The 18,591-nt window shown below is 39.1% G+C and overlaps 1 protein-coding gene across 15 annotated transcripts in view; it reads right to left on the reverse strand.

Moving 5' to 3' along the window:
- Nucleotides 1-18,000, reverse strand: part of scrib (scribble planar cell polarity protein) — a 125,218-nt gene extending 107,218 nt beyond the window's left edge. For 8 of the 15 annotated variants that reach the window (XM_089129388.1, XM_089129387.1, XM_089129392.1 and 5 more), the window contains exon 1: nucleotides 16,742-17,999. In XM_089129388.1, coding sequence (XP_088985514.1) covers nucleotides 16,742-16,900 — 159 coding nt within the window. In that variant the 5' untranslated portion in view covers nucleotides 16,901-17,999. Of the gene's footprint in view, nucleotides 1-16,741 lie in introns of all 15 variants that reach the window. The other 7 variants (XM_089129385.1, XM_089129386.1, XM_089129393.1 and 4 more) reach the window with 3 other exon arrangements.
- Between the last annotated feature and the right edge of the window lie 591 nt (nucleotides 18,001-18,591).

The raw sequence follows: 18,591 nt of genomic DNA on the forward strand, positions 1-18,591 counted from the left end.
GGAGGAGCTGCTGGAAGGGTCAGATCCATGGAAACATTCATATTGAGACAAGTAAACAATAATCAGGCGTAAAAAAAATAATAGTTTGTTTCCGGTTTCCGACCGACCCTGTCAATTTATGTGCGACCCAAAATTATTTTGAGCTTGGGGAAGAAATAATAAAAATTAAATAAATACACAAATAAAAAACTCTGAGGCGAACTATTAATTTACGTTTTTGTACAGCTCCGTCTTTTTATAGCACGCGATGCAAGATGCATCTTGTCCTCCAGCAATCTATTAACAAACGAGGCAGATATCGTTCGTCAAACTGAACTATAATACATATTATACAAGTCTTTTTTTTTGGAATTTAGGATATTTTTATTCATATTCGCACACATACAAATACATGCATTCATAGGCATGCACACACCACATACTAATACCTCCATCCGCCTAGTTTTAATAAAAATCATCCTAAAAATTCCAATCATGATCCCAATCCCATCTTCTGCTTTCTAGCACTTCTTTCGCCATGTATTTGTTCGTTTCTTTCATTATTTTATGCAATCCAAAACACTCTAACCTGCCGCGGTTCGTATCTCTAGAGCCCGTCTACTTGTCCGCTTTTCCGGGACAAATGGATTTTTGAAGGACAAGTAAAAGAGAATTTTACTCGCCCCAACGGACAAGTAGACTGATTAGAACATCAATAACAAACAAAAAAATAACTAGGGAATCACTAAACCGAGAGAATGATTCTGATTTTATTACATTTATTGCAAGTTGCGATCGATTGTGGATAATAAATGTAGCAGGCCTACTGTATTACTGATGGTAAAGTTGCGCGATTGACGCTCGCGCAGAGAAATCTACACACATGAGCGGAGCACACACACACAGTTAACAACATACTCTGCCTATAAAAAATCTAAATGTGGAGTTTTTATGTTTTAACATATGTTAAGCACTAAGCAGCCTCAATTATTTTTCCTGAATACCATCACGATTGAAAAAGTGACATTGATTTTCTACAACAGTTCAATAAACAGTTAAGATTAAGTCACTTACTGTTTATAAGCAATATTGGGTGTTTTTGTTCCATTTCAGCAGCGAACATAGTTCCAAAGAAAAGTCACAGAAGAACCACGACGCATCTCACAGGAACTCATCCTGTTTTCATTACTGAATGATTCAGCATTTTGAACGAATCGGTTGAGTCAAAGATTCAATGACCCATTCATAAACATCAACATCTGTCTCATTCTTGAATGAATCAACCGTTTGAACGAATCGTTTGAATTAATGAATCAATAACTCACTCATTTATACGGCCGCCTGCCGCCACCTATTGGCAGTTTAGTGTTATGTTTATAAGTAGCCTAGTATAATTCTTTCCAATATTTCTTATTTGCACATTTAAATCAATTTCATAACATTATTTTATGAAATTTTAATTTTTCAGTGTAAATTATTTAATTTGATCAGCCCTACCTAGGCTAACAGTATGCTTCATCTTTCAATTGAAATTCCTAAATTTGATCAATAAATTCAATTATTTAGAATAATAAGACACTATAGGGCATTTAATGATATTAGGGGAGGGGATGCCCTTAAAGGTGCAGATATTACAATATGCCTTTTTAAATATCAAAGCTGATTGAACACTGATGAGAATATTGCTTCAGAATAAAAAATAAATAAATTTAAAAAATCCGGACAAGCAACTTTTTTACTCAGACAAGTGATTGACAGATTTACTTATTTGTCTGGAGGACAAGCACGTGAAAAGGCTTGAGGGGATAGTTCACTTTGATATTGTTAGGTTTGACCAAAAAATATCAAAATTGAAAATAGTGCGGAAACAAAAGCACCTACATCTATCCCTTGAGGTAAGCTAAAACATATCAAAAAATAATTTTGTGAACTATCCCTTTAATGTCGAGCCCTGAATAATTTTCTACCCATCCCTTGATGCCACTGAATAAAAAAAAAAAAAAATAAATAAAAAAAAAAAAATCCCTACCGACCCATGACCTCAACTGAAAACCAACCGGAACCAAACTTTTTTTTTTTTATGCCCCATGAGGATTTGCTTGGGGGTGAAGCACGTGCTGTCTTGAATGTACAGTAATTGCAACTATTTCGAAATCTAGATCGCCCAGGTATCAAGGCTCACAACTTGCATCAAAATATGCAGATAAAATTAAGGATGCACTAAAACGTTTTGGTTAAAAATGTAACATGGAGCCAAATTCATGAAAACCTTCTTATGAGGTTGAGACCTTTCTTATGATACATTTCAAGAAGTCTACAAGAATGCAATTCTAAGGGTGTAATTAGGGCTGGGCGGTATGACGGTATATAACGTTACCATGGTAGAAAATGTCAACCGTAACTGATTTTTTTTATTTGTTATAAATAAAAAAATTGTGATATTTTTGCCATATGACCCATTCCTAATTCAAACTACTGTCACAGTCAAATCTATATAGTCTAAAGTCTCAAATATATTTTAATCAAACTGTCATGAGTGTAATATTAATTATGATTCTGGTGAATTGCAGAGCTAGTGCAAACATATCCACATTGCTATAATCAGAGAAAAGCCGGTTTCTCACCGCTGTTGCTAATAACAAGGGTCTCTGAACTCTACATTCAGCCCCTTTAATATGAAAAAAATTAATAAATAAATTGGGAACGTCTGTCTGTAAAGTTTGTCTCCTATGGTTCAAGTCACAAGAGCTCACTGTAACAACTGAAACAATTCGCCACAAAGTACACTCAAATGCAGGGTTCTGTGTTTAAAAGCCTAGAAAACATAAGCAACGCAGTAAAGTATTAGGTCAACAGGCTGTAAATGATTATAGGGTGTATTTCCTGGTTGGAGGTGAACAGAGGAGTGGAGCTGGAGCTGTGTGACCTGTGGTAAACACGGCTGCACTGGATGACGACTGGTGCCACCCATGTTTACCCAGAAAGACAGGTGACTGGCTCATGTTTCTGGTGCAACTCTGTGACAGAGGATTTCAAACAGATGCTGATCAAAAATAGTGAATTTATATGCACTGTCACCAGGTCTACTTACTTTCAACATTCAATAGTGAATAGAAATATATATGAGATGAGAGAGAGAGAGAGAGATAGGGAGGGAGAGGGAGAGAGAGAGAGAGAGAGGGATGTCTCGGAGAGGGTGAGGGGCTTTAAGCGTTAATCCTCCTCCGGAATAAAACTCCCTGAGTGGGGCGGGGACAGGATGTGTGAGCCAGCTGCTCTCCCAAGCTCAGACAAAAGGATGCAGGGTAACATTTCAGGCAGGTTTAAGTAGAGGCTTCTCAGTCTGCAGTCCAGTCCAAATCAAGAGCATAATCTCATGAAACAAGTGAGTGTGAGAGTATGAAAAGATGACAAGAGCCAAGAAGAGGATGCTTTGTTTCTTGAGGAACTGGCAGCCGCAGCAAGATTTCAGTGCCAGCGTGTTAAAACATCACAGCCCTATTCCTGCTCTTAATTAGCAGCTCAAACCAGTGTTTCCTCTCTTCAACAATGACTAATTTTACACATGGGCATCAGTGCACCTGCTGCCATGCTATGCACTGTTATACAGTTTATAACAGTATAATTACATCATAATAATGTAAAAAAAAAAAATCATTAAAACTTTTAGCACATTTAATGTACAAATATACAATCTATGCAAAGCCACTGAAATCCAAGTGATATTTAAAAAAAAAAAAAAAACTTGGATTAACTAAATGCATAAGTGTGGACACCCCAGAGCTAATAAAAGTCGAGAAAGACAAAAAAAAATTAAATGCTGTCTGTGGTGTTAAATTTAAATTTAAAGTCAAAGAGACTTATGAAGCAAGAAATAGAAGATTGTGTGAAAGAGGATCAGTACAGTGTGATCTCAAAGTCCTCTAAAGTCTGAGCACCACAAGAAAAGAGGCAAGAAGGGATGAGAGCAGTGGGGGATGAGGGTAGGTTTACTGCAGCACACACAATGGCAGCTGTGATTTATGTGGACTGCTGGCCCAGTTCTGTGGGCCGTAGGGGGAAGCCCTCACTTACTAACATCTCATGTGCTGGCTCACAAGACAAAGGTAGAAAGTCAAGACAATGACCAGACTAAATGAGCTCTATAAAATTAAAAAATAAAATTAATTGCATTTTTAAATATATTCAAAAAGAAAAGCTATTTTCAAAATGTAACATTAATGTAATACTGTGTGATAAACATGTAATATTACAGTTTTTACTGGAAACTTGATCAAATAAATCGAGTCTTTGGTGAGTACAAGAGGCTTCTTTTAGAAACATTTTTTTCAAAATCTTACCAACCCCAAACCTTTGAATGTTAGTTTAAATCACTGACAAAACAGTATGAATTTGAAAAGCTCCAGATTCAAGTCAAGAGCGCTATACTAACTAAAGGTGATTGAGAATCATGAAGCAGCCGATGACAGGTCACAAACTGGATTAAAATTCCACTTAAAAAATAAAATCCACGTTTTCAGTTACTGAAAATAATACTGCCAGTTTTCAAGATGCTTTTCGTAATCCTGTTGGCTAACATATTGTCTAAAGAGTTTTTCTGCATGTGGTATGAGGTAAGCTCGCCATATAAGAGCGTTTGGCCTGATAAGCCAATTAAGCAAATTAGTGAGCAATGAAAGATAGTTTTAACACCCTACCTGCTGCAATTACAGCATGGCAAGAAGGTGATGTGTAATCAACTGTGCTTGTTTCAAGCATGTGATGCTAAGAAACAATGTGTGTTACTACAAAATGTGCTTAAGAGCTTCAAAAATACTTTGACATAAAAAACACAAGCATCACCCTTTGGCATGGAAGACTGCACACTCCAGTCTGGACGGCAAACAGAAGGTAGTTCATTTCACTTCTCTACATATCTCATCCATGAAGTGAGCACTGATTGTACGCTTGGAGCAAGACAGCTGCAGATAGCCGCTCCACTCAAGAGACCCCTCAGGGGCGAGCTTAGTGGGACGATACAGCTCGTGCAGCAGAGAAGAAGGGGACAAGGGGTTAACCATGTTTTTTTACAGATGAATGAAAGTAGTAATCGGGCCCAGGGCCACACAAAGGAGGGATGCGGGGTCGGAGTATAGCTGTTTACCACTGCAGAAATCTATGAAAAATACAGTCATATGCTCAGATGGTGTTTCCTTCAGCTCTAACATAAACAGTGTACCAAAGATGCCATTAGCCTGGACAATGAAGTTGTTGTTTCAGGGCTCCAGATTGCTACTAAAACGGTCACTAGCGATGTTATAATAAAACATGTTGTGCCTTTTAACCTGCATGTTCTATTACATCTTTTGTTGTGTTGGCGTAATAAAATGAGATGACGCGCAGGCGCAGCAAAGTTGCAGTGGAAAAAAACCTCACTGAGTTTGAGCACCAAAATACACCAGGAGACAAAGCGAGGATCAGCTTTTTGCGTCAGAAACCCATGTCAAAATGAAACAAGAGGCTTTTTCAAAGATTTGGCTTGTTACCTAATACCTAATCAATATTTAATTACAAACAAAGTAAAGGAGGTATTATTCAAAATTATACATAGAATTTACCAGTTAAACATTTTTTTGTGAAGTCTAAAAGTGACATTGCACTTTTTGCGACACTTTTTTTTGCCCTGAAACAGGGATTCATTTATTTTGGCACTGCCCATTTGTAAGACCCTTTAGGCAAAATATCTGTGATTTTATCACAAAGAATATTGATGGCCATTTTGTGTTGTTTTGGAAAAATGTATTATTTGGTCTTTTGGAGAACAAGCACAGTCAGGTCTATATAATACTTTTTTTTTTAAATGGCAAAATTGTATAATTGTATTGTTGTATTGTAATTTAAGAAAGAAATGGAGCTTTATACTGACTCAATTTGATTTTTCTGAAGCAAAAGAAAGTAAAAACTTTGAAAATTTGTAAATGTTTCAATGTCTTTATCTACATTAATCCCTCTAGTGTGCAACTCTGTTACATTTTGTTTTTTGTATACTATTGTATTTTAACATTATTATTTTTTAAACGAAAGAAAAGAAAAAAAAGCCTTTTTCAAAGCCCTCATCTCTATAAAGCAACAATGTTGATGGCTGTGCAGAGAAAAAGACAGAGAAATGTCGATGAATGAACATCCAAAAACTGTAAAAGTGCATAGAGGTGTCCATTTCCTGCACACAACGTGGATACACTACAACAGATAAACGTCAGCTGTGTTGACAACGTGAACTAATCGTTAACAATTCTCGTTTTTAATTCACACGGATGGATTCTTAATCTTAATATCTTTTAATATTTAGACAAATGTTCATAAAAAAAAATGTGGAAGTTCAGAAGTTCAGCTCACCTGGCGCGTCGTTTGTGGTTCGACTTATCGAGACGGCTCCTGGCTGTATGCATGAAGTCGACTGTCTTTATAAAGTATTTTCTTATTAAACGGTATGTACAAATGGTCTTGTAAGTTCTCAATGCTTCATTTTACATGTGGAACCCTCATTATGTTACTGTGTTAGTGTGGGGTTATTTTGAGCCTTGTTAGTGGTATTAACTAGCGATTTATTTTTACTTATTATATGCCCCCATATACTAGCGTCATACGCTAAACAGTTTTTATAGATAAAGCTCTTTACATTTGATTGATGCTGATGCTCCTTTTACAGTTGATGGTTTAAAAGGAGGGCATTCGTGACATGACAAAATAAAATAATTTTTTTTTTTTAAATCACTGTGTGAAACATAAGTGTCCACGATTTTATTCTGATATTAAACTTAATAAGTTTTGTTCAAGTGTCAGATGGCTAGCACCCATGGAGCCAAATAATTTTCCACTTTCGCGGAGTAATTTCTGCTTGCAAATATGAGTGAAACACTCACACAGACTCCTAAAACATGTGATGTTTTCAGATCACAGTGAAATCTAACACAGACCTTGTGACTGCTGCTAATTTAAGTGTTGACAGTTTCATGCACAACTGAGAAGCAAAAATCATCCTTGCATCTTTATATTTGCCTTTTAATTTCCATCAAGAAGAAAATGACATAAAAGGCAACACAGGAAAAGTTCAGCAACCAACTTTCAAGAGCACAGCAGCTGGAAGACTGTTGTCCGAGTAAGTGTCAAAAATATGTTAACACTTTTTTTGGTAACACTTAAAGTGTCCTTGATACACGTTCCATGTATTTATTACAGTAATTATATGCATAATTACTTGCAACAAACTAACTTTGTTTTAAAGCACCAAAAGACTCCCAGTAAGAAAAACATGGTCATGCAAATATGCATATAATTTCTGCATGAACTACATATCATGAATCAGACTGATGCATCAGGTTTTCTTGTCAAGTATCATTTCACACCTTTCAATCCACAAACGTGGCGTTCACAGTATGGAGGAACACCTGCTGGACAGGCACCTGAATGAACATTAGATTTGTAGGGGCACGGCAGGGAGGAGCCCCACATAGATTAAACCTGTTCTGCAGGCAACAGAACAAATCTGCCATGAAAGACAAGTAATTTATTAAAACAACTCCTTGAAACTTACTTGAGCTGGAAAAACCACTTTCTGGTTCAAACAAAGTAAGCAGAACTATTATATGCAATAGGTAAAACGTGTTACTGGTTTTCCTGGTTTCACTTTACTTCTAAGTTTAGAGTTCAATACATTGCTTCCTGTTGGTGTGGGCAGCAAAATGACCTTCTTGTACCAAATGGGCTGTTATCAAAAAGCTGTATTGGGTGCCTATAAGAACAGCAAGGCTGGAAACCTTGACCTAAAAGAAAACATATAAGCTAGTAGTATTTTGCTCATTCGAAACTCGCAACTCCAACTAAACATTTCCTTCTCTTTCTTTACAGTCGTCATTCGAGTCACAGGCTGATAAAGGAGGACAATGCAGTCAGAGCTGTGATAATAAGCCTGGACATTTAATATGTGCAGCTGGGTGGGAGACGTCAGATTAGCTGAAAGAGCCTACTATGTAACCCGTCACAAGATCTTCCACAACTGTCAAAGCCAAAGAGTGTTTCTCCCTCCCAACTTCCCAAGCCCTTCAGGAAAACCATAAAGACTTCACATTTTGGAAAGCTTCCCCAGGAACCTCCTAAACCACAGACGTATGGGTGTGTGATCCACTTGTTAATGATTAAACTGTGCTGGCATACAGCTAATGCCATTCCTGTGCTTTGTGAATGTGGATAAGGGCATTCTGGGTTAATCCAGTTAGCGCTCAACATCTCCAAAGTAAGGAATTTACTGTGACAAGCGGATGCTCAACTGTAACACAATAGGACAGAACCAGTGAGGATTAGGGATTGCGTAATGACTAAACACAGTGGAAGCTTCACGATGATGTTTTTGGAGGGCGTGATGGGGAATTCCTCGACTGCTGCCGGCTTTGGCCTACAGTTTTATCGGTGGCGATACAGGGGCTTCAGTTCCCAGACTGTTCAGCAACATGTTTTCCCATGTAAACCAACTCCAGGAAAAGGCTGCAAGGCACTTTGTGAGCCACCCAGGTGCTCATATTAAAATGCGAGCTGGCAGAACACTTGATCTAGTCATTTGCTGCACATAACACTCATCGTTTTGTCTGAGGTAATTTCCCACACTTCATCCTGCTTTGTGCCCTGCATTAAACTCAAACATTTCTATTTTTGGACTTGCTATAAGGTGCTTCTCTGAACTATACATATCCTAGCATTAAGGTGCACATAAGCCGTTCAGGTGGGGGCCGTGGAGCATTCAGAAACATCTCTACCTCCATTTATTCAGCCTAAAATACTGTGCCAGTTGACACATGACCCTGTATATGCAAGCATGCAACTATCTTATACAGTCAGCCTCGAACATACTGAAACACTTGAAATCAGCTCACACCCAATGGCAGAGGGTTCATGACCTGAGAAGCATTAACACGAGTCATGTTACAGCGCTAATCCCAAAACCTGCACCATGACCATGTACACTAGGAGCTAAACATGTGGACAAGCATCCATGCTGATAAAAGAAGCACTCTAAGAAAAAGAGCAAAGACACATCTGTCGGTATACTGAAGAAGTATCACAAGAAGGAACGAGGGCAGCAGAGTGAGTCTGGGAGAGAAGAAACTGTAAGCAGCTTAAATCTCAGCACATGGCGGAGCGGCGACACACAGAGTCACCATATGGCCTTCTCAAGAGAACAGGCTCAGGCCTGCTGAGACCATCCATCCAAGTGTTACAGTAAACGTATAATGGAGCACTACTCAGATGAAAAGAGCACTGCTGAGCAACTAATTAATTAATTAATGAATTAAAAACTTTTATATATATATATATATATATATATATATATATAGAGAGAGAGAGAGAGAGGCAAATATTAACTAAAAATTAACCAATTAAATGATAAGTGAATACAGCCGTCGTCCTAACATTCTAATTCACAAAATGGATTCATTTCAAGATTTGGTATTGATTAAGTTAATGTTTAACATTGTTATTAAATTAGGTTAGCATTAGATGACAGAAAAAATTATCTAAACGTAAAAAAGGGGAAATAAGCATGTTTTCTTGTTCAATAGCTTTTAAAATGTAATTTATTCATGTGATGGCAAAGAAATCAGAAATCATTCTAAAATGCACATTTTTATCAATGTTAAAGGAGAACTCCAGTCAATTTTAACATTGAGCTCATTTCTTTGTACATTTGGAGTGCCATCAGTACAGACAAAAATGACACAAATGGGTGTTGCCTACACCGCGTTATCCTCTTTTTAAAATTCGCACCCTGTTGACTTCAATGGGGCAAGTTCTAAACCTGCTTTTTAGCCTCTTAGGGCCAATCCCAATTCTACCCCTTACCCCTTCCCTTTCCCCTAGCCCTACCCCTTCGCCTTCCCTTTGACCCTTGAAACAGAGTGGCAATGCGTAGGGGTGAAAATATTCCCCTAAGAAATGGGACACCACTACACCTCCGTTAAACGTCATTATAAGTCGTCGCTAGCGCCTACGTCACAGGAGATGCGCCGATGTTTATCACAACTTCCAAGATCCCGTCGACAGCTGCAGTTATCTCAGTCGCGTGGGTTACAGCTATTTTCTTGCATCTTGTGAAGTTCGCAGGAAACAACGGAGACGACGAAAATATGTTGCGGGACTATCGTTAGCAAACTACAGTAATTTTAGCGATTTTTTTTTTTTTTTACAAACGTTTCTGTGAAGAAACTGACCGTAAATATGAACACAATATTGAATGTAACATAAAGCAAATCATTATTTGTCGTTATAATACTTATTAAAGCCACAAATACTTAAATTTATGGGTCTCCTTTGTCGCTTGGGCAGCCAGCCTGGGTTAGCAGTGACACTTCTCATACCCCTTCGTTTGAAGTGTGCTCCCGAAAAATCTTCGTTTGAAGGGCTATCTGGCCCTTCACCCTAGCCCTCCCCCTCCAACCAAAAGAGAATTGGGACAGCCCTACCCCTTCACGTGGACGCGCAAAACGGAGGGGAAGGGGTAGAATTGGGATTGGCCCTTAACATCCTTGATTGGTCATTACAAGTGCACAGCCATGTAGGGTTGTGCCGATAGACGATAGTATCGTGTATCGATGATAGTCTAAAAATATCGCCGATGGCAGATGCCTTTGACGATATCAATACAATAATTGGCTCGTTTTACCATAATGTATTAAATTATTATTATTAGGCCTATTATTATTATTATAAAGCTAGTATTGTTATTAAATGAATATTAGGAACTACAATTAATTTGCCTTGCCTAAATTTACAACGACATCACCTCATAACAATTGCAACAACACACGCACTAATGAGGACTCCTCTAAGAGAATGTTTTTAAAACAGACTAAAAAACATCCCACATCAAAATTTAATTGCAAGGTGATCCATTCACAAATTATCAAGTGTGCTCGTTTTAACAGACGCAAAATTCAATTTCCTACAGATCCAAGATGAAAACGGCATCGTTGTTCGTCAGTATTTGTTTCTGTAACACATTAACAAAACGTTTAATGACACTAACACTAAAAAAATTGCAATTACTAAATAGTATTAATAATAATATCACTAAAATAGTATTATAGTTACCGTTAACATCGTCGTCTCTGAGGGAACGCGGCGTTAATGCAGATGCCGAAAGCAGTCCGTTTTTACTTTCACTTTCAAAGATAGAGCGCGTTTACATGCAACGACGTTCTTAACCTGATTATGTTGAATAAACTTGACAATGCATGTGGTCATGTAAACGTTTCCTTTATCAGAGTCAAGTCATAAGTATAAGTATAAAGCGATCGACTCAGCTAGACGTTTGGCCCTTGCTCTTGTTTCTCCCGCAATTGAAAACACATTAACCCGCGTACTTCGTGCTTACTGAAGTGTGCATGTGAAGTGCGCAGAGAGCGCACTGGTAGGGGGGCACATATCGCAAAATCCGACTTTTTCTGACCCAAGAAATTATTAAAACGTGTTTTCATCTCATGCAGAAATAGACCCTAGTCAAAATGCTGCATGTAACGGCATGAGAATAGGCTAATGTGTCCGTAAATTTCCCGTTGACAAACAAAAGGATTAGGATCTCTTTTTTTACTTCACTATACCAGGAAATAACCTGATCCTATTAATAAACACTCCACCTTTGCTAGCAAAATAGAAAAAAGATTCTCGTATATAAAACGAAGTAGGCTAATAAAACAAGCAAACTAATGAGTAGGCTAAATAATCAAGTTAATAATCAAATAAGTTAGCCCCGCCCCCTCACGATAATATCGTGTATTGCCGATCTCACAGGCTGACGATAGGACGATATGAAAATGGAGCATATCGCCCAACACTACAGCCATGTGAGCAGTGTTATTAAAGGGGACATATCATGCAAAATCCACTTTTTTTAGCCCTTAAATGCATTTTGTTGTATATTTGGAGTGTTTATAAGTACAGAAAAGATGAAATTATTCTCTTCAGGTGCTTCGTTTATATCTTTATATTCTGTTTGTCATATTTTTCAACCTGTTCAGATTTTTCTGTTGACTATGACGTTTTTTGAACTACAGCGTCACCGTATTTGCATAGGAACTGCCAAATAAAGACATTGACTACCGGTCCAAAACTTCGAGCAATCCGCCTTTATTATTTCTCGCTCCGATTTTGTAGTCCGAGCTCAATGATGCAGAAGTTACGAGGGGGCAAGTCAAAATGTTCGGTTTTTGGATGTAACGTTAGTGACCTGAAGCACTTCAAGGATTCCCACTTCAACAACCTTCACCAGTAACGTTATACAGAAGGGTTTGCCGATCGACTTCGTCTGAATGAGAGGTAAATTCCTTCAATCTTTGGAGACGACGGACAGAGCATTTTGATAAGCTGTAAATATCGTTAATAAAAATAAGTACTTTACTTTCTTAAAACACTTGGTGGTCATGGTTTAGCAGTACCTTTGTCTTTCTTTGTATTTGTTTTGAAGTAACGTTACACGTCTGCAGTATTATTGTTCTTCAGTTTCATCAATGGTCATTTAGCTGCTGTGTTTTCTGATGCTTTTCTAAACGTATCATATTATCAATACAGATTGTTTGTGGTAAGATTAGACCGTAGTCATTTATCTTGTCAGTGTGCTTGTTTTAACAAGAGAAATAGTCGACTTTCACTAATAACACAAAACAGTTAACTCACATACCAGTACATCCATATGAAGACGTTGTTCTGCAGGTTCGTCGTCGACTTTATCAACGTGCTCGCTCTGGCTCGAATATGTAGGGCTTGATGGACAAGTCTTCTGTTGTTGACATTTTATTAACGTGTGAATAAAAATGTTCTTTGAAGGTATCGTATATCTCTAATCAAACTACAATAATGGCCGAACGTGGGGAGTTGAACTGACCATGAACTCATCGACCTGGAGAGCGGGCGGGGTATGACGCATCTCCTTTTTATTTAAAGGGGACGCATTGAAACGGGTCGCTCAAAGAGGCACATCAGAAAAGGGGTAGAAAAGGGGCTTGTGGAGCTATAATAATGAGGAATTCAGACCCAAGCATTGCAGTTATGTTTTATATAGACCACAACGGTATGGTTTATATGTAAAAATGAATGATTTAAAAGCATGATATGTACCCTTTAAGAGTGACCACGGTCATTCCGACTGCAGTAGATGTGAAAGATATTAATAAAATTATGTTAAATCAGCCAGCTCACATATTCGTATTAACTTACTGTTTTGGTCGAAGTCTACAGTAGTCGATTGTCGAGTTTGCGCGTTATTGCTTAGATATCAATGATCGTGCACGCAAACTCGACAATCAACTACTGTGGACTGTGAGATGGCTGATTTAACATCATTTTTATTATAGGATATTTTTTAATATAACTCCAAATTTTTAAATTTGTCCGTTTAGGACATGTCATTTGTATAATAAAGACATTTTAATGAAGGAGTGCCTCGGTCATCAGAGATTTTTTTTCTCTACTGTTTCCTTGATGTCCTACCTTGGACCGAAGAGCACCCAGGTTCAACTTTTTTTTTTAAAGGAATTGAGCACGCCACTCATCTTGAATCTAGTGTTGCACGGTGCACCGATACTTCAAAAGTATCGCGATACTCGGAGATCGAGTAAAAACCTCACAATACCTAAATTTATTAGTATCGATACTTTTATGAATGACCGCGACCCAGATTTGTAAGAGGCGTATTTCACGTTGGTGTGTGCCACGCACGCTTCCAGTCTCTCCCTATGAACGTCTGTGTTTCTCCTCACGCACGCAGCAAAGAAGCTGCAGCTGTCATGAGACAAACACTACTGCGAGACGGCTGCATGCACGAGCACACGTGATACAGTGTCCGCCTGTCAGTAGCGGAGTGGCAATCAGGAAAGTCTGATCTTTTCCCGGTGGGCCGGTGGTGTTTCGAGGCCGCGAGGGCCGGTCTGATAGTTATACATTGCAAGTTATTAGCAACACAATCCAGAGGTCTCTGCAACGGCGATAGTTTGAAGCGCGCGTCCGTGTGAAGACGGTGCGCGACTGCGCGAGCCGCAAAAGACACTGTATCCAACTGATAGCAGCGAAAAAGAGCGTGCTTGATTTAAAAAAAAACAACAACAGATTTTAGCGCTAGATCTCTTATTTAATAGCGAACTAAATGAATTATCTGCTAGTTAACTGGAGATGTTTCACTTATTTTTGTATTAGGTGTACAACTTTCCCCCCAACTTTCATAGATATCATAACGTAAATAATTTGCAAGCTGCTAAAATAAAGGATACAAAACATCAGCAAAATGATCTATCGGCTATATGATTATAATCAGAGCATGTGCATGTTTGTGATTTATTTATATTAGGTTATTACAACATTAAAGAGCACAGACCTATGCAAAGGAGGTGCATATGAAACGCCTTGTAAGAAATACTTTCCTTTTCAGGAAAAGTATCGAAAAAGTATCGAAATCGCAATACTTGACTTGGTATCGGTATCAAAACAATAATTTTGGTATCGTGATAACACTACTTTAATCATAACTCCAAATGCGTTTGTCTGAAAGAAGATGGTCATATACACCTAGGATGGCTTGAAGCTGAGTAAATCATGGGATAATTAACATTTTTAAGTGAACTAGCTGTCCTATTAAGTATATCAGACATCGGCTACCCGGTTCACTAAAGCTATATCGGTCGACCACTTCAGATACCTCAGACCTCTGTTTCTAGACATGAGCTGACTGAATTTTTGTTTCTCTTTCAATCTCTCTCTGACACAGGGCGAAGGGGAAGCCATATGCCAACTGTCTGCAAACAATTTACACACACATACACAGACCTTCAAACTCAAGGCCTGACATGTCCGCACAGATCAGCCATTCCACATCATGGTCCTGTGCTGTTCTGTTCTGTCTAACCCTGTTTGCAATGCTGACTGTAGATAGGCTAACAAAGCTTGAGTCTTTTGCCAGTGAGGCAATGCCAACAGTACTGGCATTACACAGCCTATAAGAGCTCTAAAGGGACTGAGCTGGAGTTGTCAACAGCTTACAGTGGTTTTTAATTGTTGATTTAAGCATGTTTGCTTTTTTTTGCTATCAGTGTACTTTAGGGATCGCTAGCTCTGGCAACACACTAACAGTCTCTCGTGAGCAAATGTTCAAGGTCAAAAAAATACTTGTGTTTTACTGTATGTAGACGGTACTGGACTTGATTCAAAGCCAATTCAGCAGGATCTCTCAGGTGCACACACACGCACATTAAGAAAACACAGAGGAAATCCAAATTAAAAGGACAAAGCAAAGTGCTTTTAGTGAGACAGATGTGGAACAAGCTAAAGTGTTCCCAAGAGAGGCTAGACTGTCAAATTTCAACAGTAGTCTTTCTTTGCCATTTCTGCAAAAGAAATAAATTATTTCTTAAGTTGTTTAAAGTACGAGATGGAGCACATGCTTGCAAGAAAAATCTAACAAGACGTGCAAACAAAGAATCAAAAAAGGGTTCAAACAAGCATTTTTCCCCATTTGTCTATGGCTATATTTTATACGAGACAGTTATTTATTTCACCCTTAGTACATTATAATTCCCTCAACTTTTGACCAATGAACTGCTATTACACTTCTAATTATTTCTCAACTTACTGGGTAAGGACTTTTGAAGGCAAGATAATACAGGCAAAAATCATGCACTTGTCAAATTTGAGATTTTGGGATATTCTGCCTCCATAACAATGTCTTCTTTGTGACTATTGAAAACATAAAATACACATTTCCAAGTTTATTTTATTACAATATCTATTTGCAGTAGCACCACATACATAAGATCCAGGGGGCTAAGTTGGATCCAGATCTAAGGGGTGGAGATGGGTAGGATAAGGGGTGGGGTTAGGGATCAGGGGGCAGAGATGGGTAGGATCAGGGTGGGGTTAGGGATCATGAGGTGGAGATGGCTAGGATTAGGGATCAGGGGGTGATATATATAATAAAAGCAATGGACTCTCAGTCTCTGTTAGCAAAAACGACTTCACTCTATGATAAATTCTTTGTTGTTAAAGCATTAGCACACAAACTGTTAATTTAACATATAAGCAAGCAGCTACAGCGTGCATGGTCTGGCATGACTGTATGTAAAAAAAAGTGTTTTGTAAAGTGAGCTCCCTTAATAATTCCTAAAAAGCTGACAGATCATCGCAATCTCACACGTCTCTGTTTATCAATGAAGCTGACTGCAGCACTGCACAATCAATATTTCATAATATCCACACTTTGTTTGTTATTAGAGGATACATAAGATCTCGTTATTACGACATAATTGAGTGGAAAACTAAAATGTATGTGGCAGCAATGCGTCAGCGTAATATTCTCATCATTGCAAATGAGTGCATATTTGTTTAGACTGTACCTGGCTAATTTGCAAACAATTTAAAAAAAATGTGTAATACAAAACATGTCCTAATGTACTACGAATGCGATTCATCAATTGGGAAAGTAAGGTGATATATTTGTTACTTTTTTTAACCCCATACACATAAAATACGTCTTGCCTTAAATAACTTCAGAAAAACGGCACCCACAAAGACACAATTCTAGCTCATGAAATGAAAAGTACAACTAAGAATACAATAGGGGTTTAACCAGTCACATCCATGTGTATCAAAACAGCTACAAGTCAATGCGTAAGATATAGTTGAGGTTGGCAAGTAGAGAGACATGCACGAAGACACACACATAAGTGCTGGATCATCATGGCAGTCTTACCTTAGGCAGCTCTCTCAGCTGGTTGGCGTCCAGGAGCAGCTCCTCCAGACTGCGGTTGTAGCGGTAGATCTCATCGGGCACCGCAGTGAGCGAGCAGTGCCGCTTATCCACAGACTCAACGTGACGGTTGCACCGCCACAGCGGGATACACTTCAACATGTCCCGGGCGCACTCAGCCCCTCCGCATCGGGGACTCACTTAAGCAGCCAAATGATGAGGATACAGGCTGGTGCTGCCGGGTGTCTCTCCCTGGACTTTATCCACCAAAAGCAGTCAAATAAAATCCCCTGCGTGGACGTTTCTCCAGCAAATGTCCACTGACTCCAATGATCGTAGGGGACATCCAGATGATTCACGTTAGTCCAGTCGAGAGTTAATGAGAGTTAGCTCTTCATAAAGTATTTCCTCATACACAAAGCGAGTTACACAGAAATTTCACAGTTTAGTTCAACTTAAGCCGAGTGAAGTCAACCACACACTCACATTTTATGTTGTACACAGTTTTACTGCATACAAATCTCTTCGCTGAATTAAACGAGATTATGTCGCACGGAACAAGTGACGCCACTTAGCCGTTAACATGTAACGTTAGAAGAAGCGGGGTTTAAATACGCCAAACTCGTTGATTAATGTCACGTGCCCTTTTATCAGACATGGTTTGTCTTGTAATAACAATAATAAAAGAGATCTAATAATCGAACTACATCTTCTCCGTGAGGCTGCTGTACATACGACGATATGCTACAGCTAACTGATTAGCCAGCTGCAGAACGCTATACTTCTGCAAAATACACCAGCCAGCCTATAAACAAAGACAAAACAACTCAAAACTACTTACAGACGTGTGTGTCTCTGGGATATGTGAAATATAAGAGGGACTGTTATGATGAGATCACATACACAGCAGCAACAGGCTAAGAGCTGCAGGCCGGTCTGTGTGTGTATGTGGGGGGGGGGGCTGGGCTTGATCTCACCCGCTCCAGAGACACTCCACCGGCTTTGTGTTCCTCTGCTGCCCGTCCTAGTATCGAGTGCAGACTGATTCGTCACAAACCTCTCTTTCCTCCTCATGTAGATGGTTAGCTTTAGGACGGACGCGCGCGACACTCCTCCTGGGCTTTAACTGCCGGGGAATTTCCTGCTCTTGTAAACGAGTGTGTGGAGGCAACGTTACTGAGTTAAGCACGGCTTCAGTAGCTGATACATTCCCAGCTCCGCCTCACTGTTGTGAGCATAGGAGTCTGAGCGCCTCTCGCACGCAACTCCAACGGCACACAGCATCACTCTTGCTCATGCGAATGGCGACCTCTAGGAGTCTGGAGGAAGAGAAGGAGCGCTAAATGGAAGCTATGGTCGTGCGACGCCCTGCGGAAAGGTTCTGGTACTGCAGCATCGCATGGGAAGGCTGTTGTTGCTCGAGGCCCGTTTGGTCATTTGTGACGACACGAAACATATGCTGTTATAAACAAGGCTAACAATTTAAATAGCAAAATAATGTCATCATTTAGCCTACTCACCTTCAAGTTGTTCTGACTAATCATGTATTTTTCTTTGTTCTGTTGAACATACTACTCACACCCCAAAAAGGTTTTTTTATACATTTAAATTTTGAAGAACGATGGTAACCAAATGATTTCTTTCCCATTTACTTTTTTTTTTACTACTGTGGACAGTGTGTGGAGTGTGCACGCGACGTTCCCGGACATGGACGCGAGCAACGACACAGGCACGGTCCGGTTCTGACTCCTGCTCCTCCGCGGTTGCGGCACAGTCAGCAACGAAACACCAGAAACAACAACAGGTGACTTTAAGCTAGCGTCATATGATCCTGCTGACCTGTTCTTATTCAA

This window comes from Pimephales promelas, chromosome 1, assembly GCF_988280905.1.
Source record: "Pimephales promelas chromosome 1, fPimPro1.hap1.1, whole genome shotgun sequence".
NCBI classification, from domain to species: domain Eukaryota; kingdom Metazoa; phylum Chordata; class Actinopteri; order Cypriniformes; family Leuciscidae; genus Pimephales; species Pimephales promelas.